Source organism: Polyergus mexicanus, unplaced genomic scaffold (genome assembly GCF_030449975.1).
Source record: "Polyergus mexicanus isolate NDT 795.1 unplaced genomic scaffold, iyPolMexi1.0 SCAF_4, whole genome shotgun sequence".
Taxonomy (NCBI): domain Eukaryota; kingdom Metazoa; phylum Arthropoda; class Insecta; order Hymenoptera; family Formicidae; genus Polyergus; species Polyergus mexicanus.
The window spans coordinates 1,706,876-1,722,310 of record NW_027223324.1 but is presented as its reverse complement, the minus strand read 5'-3'; the positions used below and the strand labels follow the sequence as shown (position 1 = coordinate 1,722,310).

The window sequence follows — 15,435 nt, the reverse complement described above, 5'->3', positions numbered from 1 at the left end:
TCGCCTATCCCTATTCTCTTTCTCCTTCTCCTCCTCCCTGCGATATTACAAAACACGGATATATAATTTCGTGCTATAACTAAGATTCATCTAAATCTAAACACACGTGTAGAATATGCGTTTATGTGCGGCCCTCTTCCATCCGCGAGCAATCGGAGAAAGTTTAATGCTTAACTCAACAACTTGTGACATTAAATGGCATTATAAATTAATTTTTTGATTTATTTGTTTTTTATCGAACATGTGTTATAGGTATTTATAGAAAAAAGAGAGAAAAAGAGACGCGCGAGAAATGCACATACGTCATTTCTTATGCGCGCGTTAAAGTCACCAGGGCGTCTTGTAGCATCGTGTGACTACATCTTATTTCAAGAATGCGGTTGCGATATATTGCAACGGTTTTCGTTCTGCTTGCAATTAGCATACATTCAAAAGTTGATTTATAAATTACACGATATAGTATAATATAATTAATTTAGATTTCATTTTACACATATTCTCGGATCCGTTACACTTAAACGCGAAAGAGATCGTGAAAAAATTTCGATTATTATTTCATTAATTATAAAAAAATATTATTTTATTTCTGATTATCATCAGAAAATAAATCTTATTTTTTGTATTAGACCTTTGTATACCTTATGTAAGTGCTTTTCTACTTTCACAAGAGTAATATTGAATTTCTTTATTCTATTCGCAGTTAGAGAAGAGACCGTGTGTCAAATTTGATTTATTATTATTATGATAATGTATGCATTTTATTTCGATCATATATCATACGCGAGACAACGCGACAGTCGCTTTTCTCCGCGTCTTCGTTTCTTCATTGTATGACGTAAGAGAGATAGAGACATAGGTAGGAGAAATCGGCATGTAGATAAGAAAGCGGACGGAAGAAGGAAAAAAGATAGAGACAGCGAGAGTTGAGCAAATATGCGCGATCTATGATGGATGCTGTCGAGCGAAGGGAGCAGGCGAACGTGGACCAGCTTGCACGTGGTGGCACGTGCAGGGGCGTGGTTCGTGGGAGGGCATCCCGTGCACACGAGACCGTTGCAATTCACCTGGCACACGGCTGTTTGGCTAACATAAGCCCTACTCTTTTCTCTCGACCGTTCGCCACCCTACTCTACCACTGCGCGTTTACCTTTATCTTGCCTATAGCGCTGCCGCCGCACCGTTCCCGTGTTCTTCCGTATTCTTTACGCGCGCTGTGCATCTCAGATGCAGAGTCTAGTCCGATTTGTGAGCGGGACTGCACTCTCTCTCTCTCTCTCAAGAGAGAGAGAGAGAGAGAGAGAAGCCGAGAGAGGTTGGATGGGAAAAATGTCTCTTAACAATAAGATAAAAGCACGGTATATATAAAGAATCTTTAAAAAGAATTTTTAGTCTATTTTTTTTTGTGTTACATTCTTTATATAATTTTTTGGATAAGTTTATATAGGTACGGCATATTTAATTTCATAGAGTTGAGGAGAGACAACTGTTAAAATTTTTATGGGAAACTACACGCGTACACGTTAATATAATATTATAATACTCTAATAAATTATTATTATTATATTATTTTTTAAGTTTTTTTCTAGCAATTACAGTTATTTATATTGCAATTACATATATTCGACGCATCTTTTACGATGCACTTACCTACTTCCATTATATTTTTCGTAGACTTAAAATTGCATGTTATTGCATATTTTGCTTATGTAAATTACGGATTTTGTGATATCTCCTCCAGCGGGTTATTAAGTACCATTCTCAGCACATAAAAATAATCGAAAAGTTCACAACGGTATTCACTTGTAATTAACTGTAATTGTAACAGTAACTGCTACCAGTTGACGTACTCTTGGTATTGACTAATTTATTACGTGGCAATAACGACAATGTATTTTATAACGGCAAGAACGTACAAGCATGTTTTACCTCTGAAACACTATCAAGAGCCAGCAGGTAGTTCCGTTAATTGCATCAGATAGTTACTTACGATGCAATTAGTGATTGAGCATACCTGACATCTCTTTGAATCGATCTCTTTGCTTTATTTTCCATCGACAAATTTTATTGGACATAATTACAATTTATGGCAAGGTATCCTTAATGCATTCTTTTTACATATCTATTTGCTGGTTAATAGTATTCGTGTTAAATATGAATATATATATTCTTAATTATTTTTATATTCTTAAGTATTTACAAATTATGCTATTTAATTATTATCTTTATATTCTTAAATGTTTACAAATTATGCTATTTAATTATTATCTTTATATTTTTAAGTGTTTACAAATTATGCTTTTGCAAATTATGCTATTCGCATTTTATAAATATGATTTTATAATTGTGGAGAATTAAGTTAAAAGAGAAATCTACATTTTTTACATTCTCATAATGTCATACGATTAAATATTTTTAAAACGAGTAACATAATTCCGAAAATTTATATTTTTAAAAATATGCACTTATCTCGCAATAATCATACATTTTCATCTCACCTAAGTTTCAGAATAATTAACGGCAATTCCCGAATCAAACGTAATCGATGTGTTTTATCAGTCGCGGAAGACATCGATTTTCCTTCTTCATCTTATAACAATATCGCGGATAACAATAAGCGCGTTCCCTCCTCTCACACGGGTTTATTTCGCCATAACAGCCGATCCATTGTGCTTAATCGTTACTTCTTCCACGCGTGCAACACACCCCTTCCCAGATTAATCGGTGTCACCGGTGAAATCGCTTATGACCGACGCTTCGCGATCACGACGGGTGGTCCCCGAGTGCGATCGTGAAATTAAATCGAACGCGACTTCGACGCCCGTGACTATCGACGAATGGCATCTCCATGGGCGATGCGCCAGGACGCCTGCATCCGGCTGTCGTATCATATTACTCGCGCATACTCTTTATCCATTTGATAAATCATTGACCTCATGATCCTCGCGGGCGCAGCAGACCCTTTCCTGTAATTTATTACTTCGTAATCAGAGAAATTATTATATTTCTTTTGCGATTAAATTTTAATGTTTTCTTCAGAAAGGGATTCTCTTCTGTCGCTCTTTCTTTTTTTCTAATTCTTTAATTGTAACGATTTTTTAATTATTTTAAATTATGCGGAGAAAGCTGCGGCGAGACCCACACAGTATCGATGGTCGTCACAAAAACGTAGTCGCTGGCATAAGAATGTCTGCCCCTCGGTCGTCAGGGGATAATATTGTGTAATAATAATCGAAAAGGGGGGGGGGGTGAGATGCGTAGTTGTTTGTATAGAACGGGGTGGTAGTATTTTAAATGCCAGTGATTTCATGTCTCCCCGGGGTGTACACGGACACCCTATATAGGACGATCCGGAGGCATTCAAGTGCTCAGTCGACGACGAGAATCCGCCGTTTAGTAAGATTCACCGTAGATTTCTTGAGCCGCGTATAGTGGAAGTGATATTTCGGAAATTTCTCTCATTTACAATTCATTAGTTTTGCTCTGATTAATTATGACATTTTAGAAGAGATAGCATATTTTGAGTAATAAAGATTCGTTGGCCGTAATTGTAAAGTTTTCTCGGTCATAGAGTGTTCTGCAGCATGATTGCCATGGACGACGGATATTCTCAGTATCGTAGATACTGTACGTACTTTTCAAGCATTTAACTTATCATTCTTTCAAAAATTTAAGATTCAAAAATCCAATTATGCTTCTGATGTTTATTAAAATATATGATATAACTGTTCTCCTTATATATAAAAATAATAGAAAACGCAATCAGGAGACAATATTTTATGAATTCTCGCGTTGCACAAAATATTTTTCTTTTATTATAATAAAGAATTAGCTTCAATATGAAGATTTAAAGTCAGAGGATAGCCGAGTTGTACTTAATGACGTCAGCGTATAACGATAGAAAACTAAAAATCAATATTAGCCGCGTTCCTGCGATAGAGAAAGTGTCCTGTTGCAGCTTCTCGGCATATCGTTGAAAATTGACATGTCAGAAAGTTTTTTTTTTTTTTTTTTTTTCTTACTGAGAAACGAGGTTGCGATCCATTTTCGTCTTCTCGCACATAATGAATGATATTAATCCATTTGACGACAAACAGCGCATACATTGTTCAACCGATATTTAAAGTTTGTTATTGAAGGAATATGCATATATAGTATTACACATTTTGTATTCTACTTTATACTTGAATGATTTAGGAATTAAATCTTGCAGATAGATAATTAATACTGTATTAATATTAATTAGTAAGAATAATACTAAAAAAATCGAGGAAATTGTTTTTTTATAAGATTTTGCTGTAATAATTTGTAAATATTAAATGAAATAATCTTCATAATAATATCATATATATATATATATTATTTTTTATTCTAAATAACTTTTCTCTTTATATTTATTACTTAATCTTTTTGCGTATTTTTATAAAAATTTGTCTTCTTTATCTTTAAAAGCTTAAATAATATACATTTTATTGTCTAATATAATAATATAATAACCTGAGGGTCGTTTGGGTGTTACAGGGCAACTGCATTCGCCGAACGGCGACAGCGACAACAGCAACGGTAGCCAGCGTGCGGTAGCTGTTACTCGCAACGAGGTAGAGCAGCAGCAGCAGCAGCAGCCGCATCGCCAACGGCAGCCGCAACGTCAGGCAACAGCTACCGTTCCGGTTCTCGCCTGCACTAATCAATCGTCTATAACTACACCCACGACCGCCTTCACGGTGGCATCAAGCATGCTTCTTTTGCAAACACAGGTCAGTTTCATGTTTTTACCGTACGATCTCAGCTTTCGCTCGTTTCGCGAAATTCGTATTAAATTTGTTAAAAATTCAAAAATTGAGAAAGATAAGAAAAATAAAGATGGAGTAATCGAGACCAAAACAATTGATAGCAAAGTTAAACGACATTCTGAATTGTCGTCTGTATCACGGGTCTTGTGGTAGTTGTATCAGATTGGTTAAGCCTTCGTGCTTGCGTGTCGACATGATGCAACATATAAGTTGTAATTTTACGTAATAATATTCATCCGTGTAAACGCCTCATATCTCTCATCTCATCTCAATTCTCATAAATAGTGCCGAGAAGATCTTGTAAGAAATATGGATATGTAATATTTCAAGACAAGAAAATAAATTCACGTGCGTGCAAACAGCGTATCGTATATCAATAATTCACAGCTGATTAAAAAAATGGACTTTTATTATTGCGACTTATCGTTTTTCTAGTTAATTTAATAAAATTATATATTTTTAGCGCTAAATAATTCAAAGTTATTTAAATTTAATATCATACTTAATAAAATCGATTTTAATTTAGGAAAATAATTTAATTTAGGGAAATAATTTAATTTAGGGAAATAATTTAATTTAGAAAATAATAGTCAAATTTCTTTAAAGCTGATGTTAAGCTGTAAGATTTATTGATCTTCTTTTTCTGAGAATCTTTTTCACTTCTTCAGTATTTTGCATAACGCGCCATTTTTCTCTCTTTGATCATTTCTTATCGTACGATTCTCTCTTATCGCAGCAAAGCAGCCGGCGCTACATATCGAACGACAATCGTATGGCATATTAGCATTACGAGATATTGCCATTCACCGTCTTTCCCATAAACTCGCTTTTGCGCGACCAGCTTGAAATTATCGCGTCACGATCCGGCGGTTAATCTAATTCTTATCGACTCTCGGACTCTCGGGATTCCACGATGATTCCGCATCGATTTATATAACAAAATCCTCCCCATATTTCTATGATCGTCATCTGCGTTCATTACGCATAATCTGCGTTTTACATATCTGTTTCTTATTTTTCTCTCCTTTCTCCATTTCTTCCTTTCTACTCCGCTTCGATCTCTGCTTTCTTCTTCATGCTGGATGAAATGGCATTGCAGCCAGTGAATGATTAAAATGAGAATGGGCCGCGAAATTAGCGGGCCAGCGCCTATATTGTCTCGATGATTTAACGGCAAGAAATAAAGAGGATGGAGGAGGAGGAGCAGCGCTTTTAGGACGCCGTTTAGCAGGACATTTATTCATGGTCTGGAAAGACGAGGCTTCGATCGCCGGTTCTCGGGGGAGCGATGAGCGAAATGTCAGCCCGAAGCGGAACCGGCACTTGCAAATTGAATATCCACCCTCCTCGATCATCCCCGTCCTTCTTCTCGTGATGCTATCCTTCGGTCTACTTTCTCTCTCTCTCTCTCCCTGCCACAGTATTTTCGTTTTTTATTCTCGGATTTTAATACACAAATATTTCTTCAGAACTCAAATTTATTAATGGTGATGTGGATTTCTTTCAATTAAATTTTGGTCTTTGAAAAAGATGATTATTATTATTTCATTAGCGGATATAATATTGTATCATTTATGAAAATGTGTAAATATCATAAAAATAATATTGTTTGATTGAATGTATAGTCTCTTTTTCCTCAGAATTAATTAGCAAGAATTAGAATAGATATTTTAATTTATTTCTGATTACGTTTATATTTTTATCGCGATTGATTGAAGGCACATTAGTTTTGCAAAATTTAATGAACTTGTTTCACAAGCGGAAAGGAAAGTATTATTGCGCGATCACGCAAATCGCTCCGAGCACATCAAGAAGTAATAAATCTTCATCGTTAATTTTGAAAGTTAGGTGAGCAGTTTACCGTTTGGATATTTTACGGCCGATTGAGTAATTTTCTTATTATGATATCTTGTAACACGTATAATTTCTTGTTGAATTAGAAGATGTATCAACGTCGTTTTATTATCGTCCCATTGCCGCGGGAATATTTAACCAGGCTGCTATAGTGTTTTACCATCTATCGACTATTGACTATCAATGATTGAATCAGGAGGAGGGAAAGAGAGAGAGAGAGAGAGAGAGAAAGAAAGAAAGAGGCTCTAAGTCTCTATCGAACGCTAGCTTATAGACAACACGCGATACGAGTTTGGCTTATCCAATCCTCTCTCGAACATCCTCACTGCGCACCTCAATTGTACATCGATGTCTCGCCACCGTGGCTCGCAATTGTGCTCGAGCAATGTTTCTGCCTTGCAGTTGGGTGCTTCGATTTGTCGTTTGCACGGCTTTCCGGAGGCCGTGATAACTTCGCTATTTTCAAGGAAAAAAAAAAACATCGGCGTTTAAAATTGATAATCGATTTTCATTTATTCGGTATGTAATTAGAAAACAAAAGATTCGCAAAATTTATATCGTTATGGTGTTCAAATTGGCTCACGTCATTTGTATATACCACGCAGGTATTTTTTATTTATATTCCTTTCATTTCTTCTTTTGTTATTATTTTTTCTCGGTTTTCCGGTTATATTTAATATTCTGTAATATTTATTACGCGCTCTTTTTATCGCGTCAAACTTTTGTGTAATAGAAATTTTTATTAAGAAATTGTTAATGATATTTTATTGAATTGTGTAAAGATTTATTGTTAAAGTATCTTTTTATTATATGTTTGGTTAATTCTATAAATTATTATTACGCCAATACATTTGCTTTCTATTTTTCTAATATTTATAAAATTACTTTTGTGCTGTTTTATATTTTCAAATTTTACATAATTTTTTTATTTATCATACGGATTCTGGTACTATATACTCTGTATGGTCTGTATGCCGTTGCTCATAGATATGGTCGCGATTTTTCATTACAGAGCTCCTTCGGAAGCAGTTTCGCGGAATTGCTAAGTGGTCCTTATTCAGACCCTGCGGATGCCGGAAGCTTGCCCGAGGAGCTGGATCCCTTTCCAGAGTTGCAGCTTGGAAATCCGCAAGCCGTATCTTCGGTCGATGAGTCTGCTCAGTCTCACCAAAATATACACCATCAACAGCCATCGCAATCACCACCACCACCGCCCTCTCTCCCCGAGGACATCCAGACCGATTCTCTTAGGTATATATGCAGATTTCTTTTTTTTCAAATTTTTAACATTGATAATCTTAATTTTTACAAGAGTTCCTTTTCAAGTAATATTGCAAGAAAACTATTTACATTATCATTAATATAATATTATCGAAACAATTTGAATAATAGAATTTTATATACGATACGGGATTTATATAAAACGCAATATATATTTTTGATCGCAGTCCTACACCCTTGCCGAGCTTCCAGGAGACCTACACAGTGCAGCGATATAGACAGGAACTCCAGGGCCTTGGCATCAAGATGGATGATGAATGTTACGATACCCCAGTATATCCTTGCACCACCACTCACTATCCGACCGAATTTCCGGCTACAGTATCCTATCACGAGCACCAACAACAACCGCAGCAGCAACACCCTCACCATCATCCGCCGCATCATCAACAACAACAGGCCCCGCATCATCATCAAAGTTACTTTCCTACGGAATCGGCGCCCACTCCAGCAACGACAGTCGTTCCGCCCTCGAATCATCGACAGGATCCATCCTATGGTGTAGCTGTCACCGTGCCTATGGTTTATGGGGCACCATCGGCCATCGCCAACGTCGCTACTCCCGTAGCTCCTACTGATCTCTGTCCTAATGTTGACACTAGCGTTGTGATTGGCACCACTAGGTCGCGAAGGGCATCGCTGCCTACTCAGAGATCAGAGTCGGCAAGGTAAGATTTTTCACGAGATAATTATGATAAATAACATCGTTATTCGTCGTTCTAACGGCATTCTAATGTGAAAGAAACGAGAAACTTTTTCACATACTATCTTGTTTAAATTTATTATGATTTAGTCACAATTTTTATTGTAGAATCAAGTTTACTTAAAGAATATAGAGGCACAAAATTTAGTATTTCTAATTAAATTTTAAAATTAAAAATATATCTTCAAACTTGTATATATGACAGATTTTCTATTCTATTATAAATATTGGAAAACATATGGTTTTCGCTTTCACACTGTCGATCATACGACACATATTACACGTTTCACGAGGACACGAGACGCGACAGTTTTGGGAGAATTCCAGTTTTAAATAGCGACGGGTTATAGATCAATGAGCATCCTGTGTCGTGTTAACAGTAGTGGGAGCATAGAGTCCCCGAAGCCGCGCGGCAGCGGCGGTACCGCGAGCTCCACTGTCAGTTCGCCGTCGCCCGGAAGCGGTACCAGTGGAGAACGCGCACCCCCGAGCCCGAGTCAGCTCTGCGCCGTGTGCGGCGATACCGCGGCCTGTCAACATTATGGCGTGCGCACTTGCGAGGGCTGCAAGGGCTTCTTCAAAAGGACCGTGCAGAAAGGCTCCAAGTACGTGTGTTTGGCCGAGAAAGCTTGTCCGGTGGACAAGCGCCGCCGAAATCGCTGTCAATTCTGCCGGTTTCAGAAGTGCCTGATGGTCGGCATGGTTAAGGAGGTAAATAATGACATTGTGTTGCATAAAATAATTGTAAAACGTCTTTTTCTCGAATTTAACAGTTTATATCGAATTTCAAAATCCTAAAGTATGATAAAATAATGAATTCTCGCGATGATTAATTTTTTCAATGAATTTTGTCGAAGTTGTTTCTAAGATTTAAAACCTGCTTTGAAAGATAGCGAGAACTGTAATGCGAACGGATGTGAAATAAAGTCAATAACTGATTGTATTATTTAACCGTTGCACAGGTTGTTAGAACAGATTCTTTGAAAGGTCGGCGAGGCAGATTGCCTTCAAAGCCCAAGTCACCGCAGGAATCTCCACCGAGTCCGCCGGTTTCCTTGATTACGGCTCTGGTTCGTGCCCATTTGGATACAACGCCGGACAAGGCGAGTCTCGATTATTCGCAGTACCGACAACCGAGACCAGGCGACCCACCGATGACCGAGGCCGAGAAGATTCAACAATTCTACAATCTGTTAACTACCTCGATCGACGTCATCCGAAACTTTGCCGACAAAATCCCCGGATTCACGGATCTAGTACGGGAAGATCAGGTAAGCGATAAGATATACTCAAGGATACACAAAAACTTTAAAGAATTTAGAAAGTGAAAGATAATTAAAAAAAAAAAAAAAAATCAAAGAAACTTTCCAATTATAGAATTTTTACGTTGAATTCGCGATTCTTCATTTAGTTTAATTACTCATTTTTCATCGTATCTTGTCTCTTTTGTCATCAAGATATATGTCGCTTTCATAGTATATATCAAGCCGGTCAGGTATCGATTTTTGAACAATATCCATTGGGAATTAGCGGTTATAGAAATCGATATAGTTCATACATTTTCTAAAAGGTCAATCTTGACGAGCTTTTGACGGACGGCTGTCTAGTAAACTGCTCGCGAAAAAACAGTAGATGTTAATTTGTTAATATATCATTAAAACTAGTGAGAAGATTTTGTCGCTCCTTGTCAGATTATATCTAAATCAATCTATAAATCTAATTGTTATTCCTTTATAAATGTAATTTGATAATGTAAATGAGATAAAATAGTTTGTCTTGATTAAACTGACGGTGATTTTGTTTAATTTAACAGTTTGCATTTTATTGATAATCGCATACTAATAATTTCGCGATTAATCTGATTCTAGGAATTGCTCTTCCAATCAGCCAGCTTGGAATTGTTCGTGCTCAGGTTGGCGTACCGCACGAATCCGGACGATACAAAGCTGGTGTTCTGCAACGGTGTCGTCCTGGCGTTGGAACAATGTCAGCGCAGTTTTGGCGATTGGCTGCACAGCATCCTCGACTTCTGCAAAGCCCTTCACTTCTTGGAGGTCGACATTAGCGCCTTCGCCTGCCTGTGCGCTCTCACCCTCATTACTGGTCGGTACTCGTATATAATTTGACGCTTTCGTTATATTATTGATTAAACACTCAAGTATAGATTACTACATTTATAATACTCATTGTTACTTACTATAAATATTAATTGTATAGTGATCGCATAGTTGTCAATTTGCAATTTTAATGATAGTCGCTTTAATGGCACTTTCAATCTCCCTTCACTCTGCTCTCTTCACCTGTATTCCGGTTATACCGACCTGTCTACGGGATAAATAATTAATTCGTCGAATCAATTAATTATTGATGTTCCGACGAAAGGAACGACGATGCTCCGCGTTTTGCACGCGATCTATTGGCAACCGCACATGCAAGTGTGCGGTTTACAGGCGCGTTCACTCGCAGTTTCCATGTTTAGATAGCTACGTATTGAAAGTTGCGTGACTGATATTACTATACTTTAATTGATCAGTATTTCTTAATCTCGTGAATGTTGATGCTATCACAATTAAATTTTAAATTGTATTATAAGATCAATAGCAAGTTTTTTGTAAAATATAGAATATTGTTTTTATTGTTCAGAGATTTTCATGATCTAATTTTTAGTATAGTGTAATTTTCAATCGATAATAATGACGTTACTCAAGTTTTGTTTGTAAAATTTCAGAGAGATATGGATTAAAGGAGCCGCAGCGCATGGAACAGTTACAAATGAAGATTGTCTCGTCTTTGCGTGACCACGTAACTTACAACGCCGAGGCGCAGAGGAAGTCGCAGTACCTGTCTTATTTACTAGGCAAACTACCGGAGCTGAGGAGTCTCTCGGTCCAGGGTCTCCAGCGAATCTTCTACCTGAAGCTGGAGGATCTGGTGCCGGCGCCTCCTCTGATCGAGACGATGTTTGTCGGTAGTCTGCCCTTTTAAACTGAGCTGAGCATAGTCCATGGCTCGCCAGCACATAGAACGATTACTTTCTCAGACCCGTGCGGTTGCGTTATCTTCGTTCTAATTGCATCCTTCTTAGTTCGTATTATTACACATAGCTTTATTCTCTTCTTGCGTGTAACTTCTCGCGCGATCTCGCGGGTACATTGCGATCCTCGACGAAGCCTTGACATCTTGTTGTACTTCGAGAAGAGTATCATGAAGGATTCGTCGGGCAGGAAGAGGAAAGAGAACCATTACTGGTCGTACGAGGGAGCGCAAAAATTATCCGCGCGGATTCAACGTGCGTAAACGGTAATCTTAAGGAAAAGTTCTACGCGTGTATGTGCGAGTGAATGTGTACCTGTGTGAATCAGCAATTGTACGTATCATGTACGAATGCAAATGTACAGAATGCCTGGACGCAGGTCTCTGCATGCGCGACGAGTGGCGGGCGTCGAAGACGTCGTTACTATTAGTAGTAAGCTACTATCGCTATTGCCGACGACTAAGTCAGCGCAAGCGGAAAGCGGGCGTGAGGCGAGTTGCGAGGCGGTTTCGCTATTCTCCCTCTTCTAGTTATAGCAGATTTCGCGCGGACTCGGATGCGGATGGAAGGAGGGATTCCTCTCTCTGAGACGGGAAGATTTTCCGCGCGAAGAACGCAAATTTTTCTCACTTTTCTATCTAGTTTGTACGAGACTCTCCTTGCCTCGCCTCGCCTCGTTCCCGTGGCTAATATGCGCACGACCCGTCACTTCTCCAACATCTCGGTAATATCTTCGGCAATATCTTGCCCGTCGCTGGAAAACGCATCGGCGATTCGCAACATATCAGAGCAATGGCGAGGAGAGTGAATGACGCTCTCCCGTCTTGACAGTAGACGTAGGATATGACTGTCGGTTACGCTCTTGACGGCCGGACGATGCCGAGTGCAGATGCATCGATTGATTATCGAAATGCGTGTAAAAAATTGATGCAATTCTAAGTCGAATTAAATATATATATATTTTTATTATTTCTTTTTTGTTTTATATCATGTAGTCATATCTCTGTCCTAATAATGTGCGCTTTGGATTCTCAAGTCAAATTGATGGATCGAGCGCGGTAAAGAATATCGAGTGAAAAATTAATTGATGAAAACTGGAATGTAAGAGTAAACTGTGAAGTTCGTGTGCATTTAACAGCGGATTGCAATACATGTCTCTTGGATATCTATGATAATGGAAAATGAGTTTAGAAGCGACTATTATTTTATGAGTTTAAGAAAAACCGTAAAGAGAAATTGTGAATTCTATTTTACCAGATAGATTTTTAATCGAGGGGATTTTTCAAGAAGAGATTTATCACACAAGAATTCAACAAATATTTCAGATATTAATTAATCTTAAATCGTAAATATTTATTAATGCTTCTTTTTACAAGCATTTTACATAACTAGATCCGTCCTAGTAATTTAAAATTGCATAGCTTTGCTATATAAATTATCAATAAATAGAAAAAGCTTAATGCATCTTTTAATTCAATCGCATATTTTGATATCGAAATTAAAATGGCTAAATGTACAAATAGATTTTACAGTTTTAGTTCACAGATTTGATTTAAACATTTTCACCAGGGAACTTTGATGAACTTCAGATTTTTTTATTCGTGGAGCTTTTTTTCTCGCAATGCACTCACGACTAAACTCGGCATCGTCAGTGCCATTGGGGCGTTATCTAAGGCGCGTGATCGATATCGATCGGTTCTTTACCACTACTCTTGCGTTTATGTGATTTTAGAAAGCTAAGGCGAACAACCACGGGCTCATCTCGTTCGTTTAAAATAGACGACAGAGAGAAAGAAAGAAAGAAACAGAGGAAGAGAGAATGAGAGTGAGAAAGGAAAAAAGAGTGAATTCAGTATGATGGCGAGGTGGGCCCGGCTTAAAGTTACCTATTACGTTATGACATTTACTTTTAATCAAACTAACGTAGAATGTCCTATTTATATACGTATAACGCGCCGCTACTACTACTTAACTACTACACAACTACTACTTTACTATACCGTTATACTTATTACTACTCATTAATAGCGTTATTACTCTATGACGTTACTACCACTACTACCACTGTTACCAGCGTTACCTTTACTACCACTTTGTGTTACCATTGTCTCGCTACAGTAAGCTTCACCATTGCCGTCGTCGTCGTCGTCGTCGTTTTAAAACGTCCTTCATCGCACCAGTGCCCTTCGATTGACACGACAGACGAGAGAGAATGCTAAACAGGCATTCTCGCCTCCAGGATTACCGCAGTCGGCACGCATCTCTATTTTTGATGTATCTTTGTATTTTATCCACATTCAAGTACACCGTAAGATAAAGTAAGATTGCAGATCGGGAATAACTTTGCATGCAGCGAAAAAAGATTTAATCATTATTTCTACTTTTGAGATAAATATGAAAATTTTAATAGAAAAATCTTAAAGAGAAGTATATGCATAAGAATTCTCTTTTTTAAAATATATTTTTTTATTTAAAAAAATTATATTAAAAATTAATAACTTCTTTTTCTCTCTCTTTCTCTCTCTTTCACTTTCTCTCTCTCTCTCTCTCTCTCTCTCTCTCTCTCTCTCTTTGTTCTTTGCTTCTCATTGTTTATAAGCCTAATTTTATTTTATTTACACAGATATACTGAGTTTTTTCTTTTTTAGTTTTCGAGATAATATTTACAAAATCGATAATAAGTTTCAGATTAAACTTTTATAGTTACTGCAATTAATTATATTCATATATTCCATTAGATGATTCTGAAATCTATTTTTGTTCAGGCATAGTTACTCCAACCAATGTAATCTTACGATAACCACTATACGTCGCTATCATAAAGCGATCCGAGCTTCGTAAACACGACAAATCAGGCATTGTTTTCACATCGTGATACATACAAACACATATAAGCAAATATAAACATATACATAAACAGAGACACATTTACACAGAAACCGCATTAATTACCTGTACGTGCACAATAGATATGATAATTACGTGTGTATATGTTAATCTAAAATCGTATGTATCCGCAAATGCTCGACGCATCGCGGATTAGGCAGAATCGATAACTAGATTGATCTCGTTTTTTTATTAATTCTCTACGATTGTAAATCCTTGGATTAACGTCTTCTATATTTTGTTTAGCAATTAATGGCGTCATGTTCTTGATACATGATCTCTTGACTTATTCCGCGCACACAACAAGGTGCACAGAATAAGTCAAATATCCGCGTACATTTCTGTTGCTAGAAACGGAAATCAATTTCATTTTATCTTCATTTACAACTGTTCTGATACCATAAATTTTTGCGATATTTCGGAAACTTTTCTTAATACTAATTAAAAATCCCCATTGCAATCGTGCACGAAAAGAACTCAGGTTCGTTTTATATCAAAATGAGTTTATGAGATATAGTTGATTTGAGAAAAAATAATTTTTTATATATAGAACATCATATATTCTTTAGAAATCGTGAGCAATAATATTTAATTGCCAAGTGCAAATCTGTAAAATAATTTTGGCCGTGAAGAATTAATTAATGATTTTAATATATATTGCTATTTATTAATAATTATTATAAAGGAATGCTTTCCAATAGATTCGCCATAATAATAATCTTAACACAACATTTCCGCGGAAATTTACATATTTGATTATGATAATGTTACCAACAAATTTTTATTTTTCTTGATGTATATATTCATCCCTGAAAAATGCATTGGAGAAAAAAAGATATTCAAAATGTTTTGTTTAAATTGCAAACTCTAATGTACTTATCACATAA

At 36.9% G+C, this 15,435-nt stretch overlaps 1 protein-coding gene across 2 annotated transcripts in view; it reads left to right on the top strand.

Annotated features, from left to right (window-relative positions):
• Hr38 (Hormone receptor-like in 38) overlaps positions 1 to 12,991 on the top strand; it is a 55,487-nt gene extending 42,496 nt beyond the window's left edge. For both annotated transcript variants that reach the window (XM_070293880.1, XM_070293879.1), the window contains exons 2-8: positions 4,519 to 4,754; positions 7,657 to 7,895; positions 8,093 to 8,593; positions 9,009 to 9,339; positions 9,591 to 9,899; positions 10,497 to 10,731; positions 11,357 to 12,991. In XM_070293880.1, the coding sequence (XP_070149981.1) occupies positions 4,519 to 4,754; positions 7,657 to 7,895; positions 8,093 to 8,593; positions 9,009 to 9,339; positions 9,591 to 9,899; positions 10,497 to 10,731; positions 11,357 to 11,613 (2,108 nt within the window). In that variant the 3' untranslated portion in view covers positions 11,614 to 12,991. The remainder of the gene's footprint in view (positions 1 to 4,518; positions 4,755 to 7,656; positions 7,896 to 8,092; positions 8,594 to 9,008; positions 9,340 to 9,590; positions 9,900 to 10,496; positions 10,732 to 11,356) is intronic.
• Positions 12,992 to 15,435: the final 2,444 nt, after the last annotated feature.